This window comes from Salvia miltiorrhiza, chromosome 5 (genome assembly GCF_028751815.1).
Source record: "Salvia miltiorrhiza cultivar Shanhuang (shh) chromosome 5, IMPLAD_Smil_shh, whole genome shotgun sequence".
Lineage (NCBI taxonomy): Eukaryota > Viridiplantae > Streptophyta > Magnoliopsida > Lamiales > Lamiaceae > Salvia > Salvia miltiorrhiza.
Window position 1 is genome coordinate 30,012,079 of NC_080391.1, and position 4,886 is coordinate 30,016,964.

The 4,886-nt window shown below is 41.3% G+C and overlaps 1 protein-coding gene across 1 annotated transcript; it reads right to left on the reverse strand.

Annotated features, from left to right (window-relative positions):
• Positions 1 to 2,407: 2,407 nt before the first annotated feature.
• LOC131025781 (uncharacterized) lies at positions 2,408 to 3,334 on the reverse strand. The gene has a single exon (XM_057955567.1). The coding sequence runs from the start codon at positions 3,332 to 3,334 to the stop codon at positions 2,408 to 2,410; it is 927 nt and encodes a 308-aa protein (XP_057811550.1).
• Positions 3,335 to 4,886: the final 1,552 nt, after the last annotated feature.

A 4,886-nucleotide genomic window follows, 5' to 3' on the forward strand; every position in this document is an offset into this window, starting at 1 on the left:
GTACTCCGTGCAAACGTATAATCTCTTTGACATAAAGTTGGGCTAACTTATCTGATCCATGAGTGATTGGGATTGGTATAAAGTGTGCACACTTCGTAAGTCTGTCAACAATGACCCATATAGCCGTGTTACCTCGTTTTGATCTTGGTAGTCCCGTGACGAAGTCCATTGCAATATCATCCCATTTCCATTTTGGTATATCCAAAGGTTGTAACTCACCATAGGGTCTTTGGTGCAAAGCCTTCACTTGCTGACAAGCAAGACATCTTTCAACAAACGAGGCCACATCTCGTTTCATTCCTTCCCACCAGAAATTCTGTTTTAGGTCCTGATACATCTTAGTACTTCCTGGGTGGGCAGTGTAAGGAGTGTCATGAGCTTCGCTCATTATCTTATTCCTAAGTTCATCGTCATGTGGAATGCATATCCTCTCTTCAAAGAAGATAGCATTGTCTGATTCCTCATGGTAATTCTTGAGTTCTCCTTTCCTTATCCTTCCTCGTAGCTTCTCCATCTTTTCGTCCTTCCTTTGTGCTTCTACCACCATTTTTCTCAAACTGGGTATTGTCGCAACAACACTCGCTATTGTATTAGGTGGTTTAATCACTTCTATCATCATCTTGTCAAAGTTTTTAATGAGTTCATCTTCTCTCGTGAGAAGGTATCCTAATTTAGACGAGACTTTACGACTCAATGCATCGGCTACTACATTAGCCTTGCCTGGGTGGTAGTTTATACCACAATCATAATCCTTTACTAGTTCGAGCCATCTTCTTTGCCTCATGTTCAGATCTCTTTGCTCGAAAAAGTATTTCAGGCTTTTATGATCGGTGAATATCTCACACCTAACTCCGTATAGGTGATGTCTCCAGATTTTCAGTGCATGCACCACTGCAGCTAATTCTAAATCATGGGTTGGATAATTCAGTTCATGTGGTCTAAGTTGTCGCGATGCATACGCTATCACCTTTCCCTCTTGCATTAACACACAACCTAGTCCATTTTTCGATGCATCCGTATAGATTACATATTCCTTGTCTGGTTCTGGAACTGCTAGCACTGGTGCAGTAGTTAGCATGTCCTTGAGCTGCTGAAAATTCCTCTCGCACTCATCAGTCCAAGTATACTTGATTCCTTTCCTAAGTAACTGCGTCATTGGTCTTGCTATTTTTGAAAATCCTTCAATGAATCTTCGATAGTAGCCAGCCAATCCTAAGAAACTTCTTATCTCATTTGGAGTTGTTGGTGACCTCCATCCTTGCACCGCTTCCACCTTAGCGGGGTCCACTTTGATTCTTTCTGATGACACGATGTGTCCCAAAAATGTAACTTCTTTAAGCCAAAACTCACACTTGCTGAATTTGGCGTAAAGTCGTTCATCCCTTAGTGTTTGCAAGGTAGTCCTTAAGTGTTGTTGATGTTCCTCTTCGTTTTTGGAATAGATGAGGACGTCATCTATGAATACTAAGACAAACTTGTCTAAGTAAGGGTGGAATACTCTATTCATGAGGTCCATGAATACAGCTGGCGCATTTGTTAATCCGAAAGGCACAACTACAAACTCATAGTGGCCATATCTTGTTCGAAACGCCGTCTTAGGTATATCTTCTTGTCTGACCTTTAACTGGTGATACCCAGACCTTAAATCAATTTTTGAAAACACGCTCGCGCCCTTGAGTTGATCAAACAAGTCGTCTATCCTTGGCAAAGGATATTTATTCTTGAGCGTTAGCTTATTCAACTCTCTGTAATCGATGCACATTCTCAAAGTGCCGTCTTTCTTCTTAACAAACAAAACTGGCGCTCCCCATGGAGATACACTAGGTCTGATGAAACCTAGGTCCAATAATTCCTGTAATTGGATCTTCAGTTCCTCCAATTCCCTTGGAGCCATCCTGTAGGGTGCTTTTGAAACTGGTGCTGATCCTGGTTCCAGGTCAATGGTAAATTCCACTTGCCTATTTGGTGGTAGTCCTGGCAAGTTATCTGGAAAAACGTCATTGTATTCTCGTACAACTTCCACATCTTCGATTGCTCCTTCTGTTCCAGCTTCTTCGTTTAGGTACACAAGAAAAGCTCTGCAGTCTTTCTTGTTCATCATCTTTCTCGCTTGTAGGGCTGAAATGACTGGTATGTTCCTACCCATACTTATCCCGTGAAAACTCAAAGCGTCTTTTCCTGGATATTTGAATGAGATCTCCCGTTCCTTGCATAAAATTGTGGCATAGTTCTCTGCTAGCCAATCCATTCCTAGGATTAAGTCCACGTCCCACATTGGTATAACATGCAAGTTGTTCGCTACAACATTAAGTGACCCTATGTTCAAATCTAAGTTCGAGCAAACGTGTGTAACTGTCGTCACCCCTCCTATTGGTGAAGAAATTCTCATATCCTGATTAGCTTTTTCCTATTTAAGTTCTAGAGTGTCGACGCATGCACTTGCAATGAAAGAATGTGAAGCACCCGTGTCAAACAAAAGTACAACAGGTGTTTTGAGTAACATGCCCATACCTGCCAGGTTTCCTTGGTTATTTCCCTGATTGTTCTTGTGCAGGGCGTAGGCTCTAGCTTGAGGAGGTTGTGGTGGGCGAGGTGCAAGTTGATGCTGACGTGGTGGATATGGCAGTTGCTGGCCCTGAATGGCTCTGAGTGGTTGGGCTTGGCCTGACTGATTCGGCCTTCCTATTCCTCCTGGCGCCTTGCCTTGACAATTCTTAGCAAAATGGCCCTTCTGACCACATTTAAAGCAGGTATTACTGCCAGCCAGACATACACCATGATGTTGTTTGGAGCACTTTGGGCATACAGGTGCCCTAAGTTGACCCTGATTGTTTCCAACGGGTCCTGGGTGAGTCTGTTGTCCTTGTCCTTGTGGCATCATGTTTCCCTGCCAAGGCCTCTTCTCGTCTTGACTGTTATAGTAGCCTCTGTTGTTATTGTTGTTACCTTCCCATTTTCTCTTTCCTCGATCATTTGCTCCCTGAGCATGAGTTTGAGCTGGGCGATCCTCGGGCATAGCTGCCTCGACATCCAGAGCTCTGCTGAGCGCCTCAGAGTAAGTAAGATCACCGTGACTGGCGAGTGCCATTTTTATCTCGTGTCTAAGACCAGAACGAAACTTCTCCGACATCTTTTCATCAGTATCCACCTGTTGTGGAGCATAGCGGGACATGTCGCAGAAAACACGATCATAATCTGTTACAGACATCTTGTTTTGCTTTAGGTTGTAGAATTCAGTTTCCTTTCTCTTGCGGTAGCTTTTTGGAATGTACTTGTCATATATTTCCGTCTTAAAGTCTTCCCAAGACAAATTTGCCAACTGTTGAGGAGTCATATATTTCTTTTGGCCTCCCACCAAAAATCCGCAGACCCAGTCAGCTGGAACGCAACACATGACAAACGTTCTTATGCATTACAATGGAGGAAATCGAAAATCCTCTCCATCGCCCTAATCCAATGTTCAGCATCCACTGGACTCCCAACCCCATTAAATGAAGGCGGACTTTGTTTGAGGAAAAGTTCCTCAACCCTTCGTGGCGGTTCAATTTCTACATCTACTTGATTTCTTGGGGCACGTCTAGGAGGCATTCTGTGATTCAAAGATAAAATATCCTCAGCATATTCCTTATAACATATTCCTCTTGGTTTAATCATGAAAGCATCATAACTAAAACATGTAAATCCTTATTTGATCACAAGAGGTTACTAGGACAACTTAACAATTGTAAGGGCTCAATTTTTTTTTTGAATGATATCAAAACAAAGTGTTGCAGAAAAATTTGTTGAGAAACTCAAACGAATAACCAGATGGTAGAAAGGAGTAACTACTAGGTCGAATAAAATGACCTAGAGTGAGAACACATCTGATTTTTAAACTGAAGTTGAAATACAGGGATTTATAAACCCAAAAGACGTCTACTGAGATTTGGATCATGTGGACTGGCCAGGTCCAACATAATCACTTCCCAGTTACACGGGAAACATCATCCCGGACTTGGTAATTATGGTCTTCTAAATTCTCATCATACTTACATAACAAAACTTAAGTTCGTAACAGTAAGCTAATAGCTCAAACTTAGGATCATTTGTTCTAGACTTATATTCTGAACATTCAACATTCTTACATAAATAGACATATTACAACAAAGTAATGTAACAGTCAAACCATATTCTTTCTACAACTTATCATGAAACGAAGTCAATTTGATATTCTGTCATGTGTGAACTTTCGAACGTAGAGACTATGCTTAAAACCTTCGTGGTGTAACGTCCATCTTGAAGTTGTCTCATGTCACCTTTCGTTGACTTACTTTCAACGTGGCACGTATCCTTTCAGCCTATCTTTGAGTTTCAAAGAAACTACAGTCTCCCGAAGGAAACCAAAACATTCGTGATGTTTAGTCATTTTCTGATTCGTCATTCTCAAGCATCTAGGTTATAGGGATACCCTATAAATCCATCAATCTATGTTCTTTTGCAAATGTGATCATAAAACTTATAACAATCTACATTCCTTGAAAACGTGTTCAGTATCATTCATTCCTCTAATCATATCAACATAGTATGCACCAAATCTATCATACCAACGTAAAACATTCTACATTCATTCATATCATATCTTCACAATCATGATCTTGCAACAGTTTAAAATCATAACACTATTAAAAGATTGAAACTACAGTTACCTTTTTCCTGATTGAGCGTGATGCAATGGAGCGTTGAGCGGTGTCATAAGATTCATTTAAGTCAAATGACTCGATCTAGACTTGGCTTTTGAAGGAAAATTCTTGGGCCAGAGCAAACGAACTGCTCTGATACCACTCTGTCACAGCCCGCAATCCCTAAGGATGGTTTAACCGGGGTTATGACTCGGGAAGGGGATTAAG

Excerpts from the sequence above, each read along its gene's own strand:
- LOC131025781 (XM_057955567.1), bottom strand. The coding sequence starts at position 3,334 with ATGACTCCTCAACAGTTGGCAAATTTGTCTTGGGAAGACTTTAAGACG.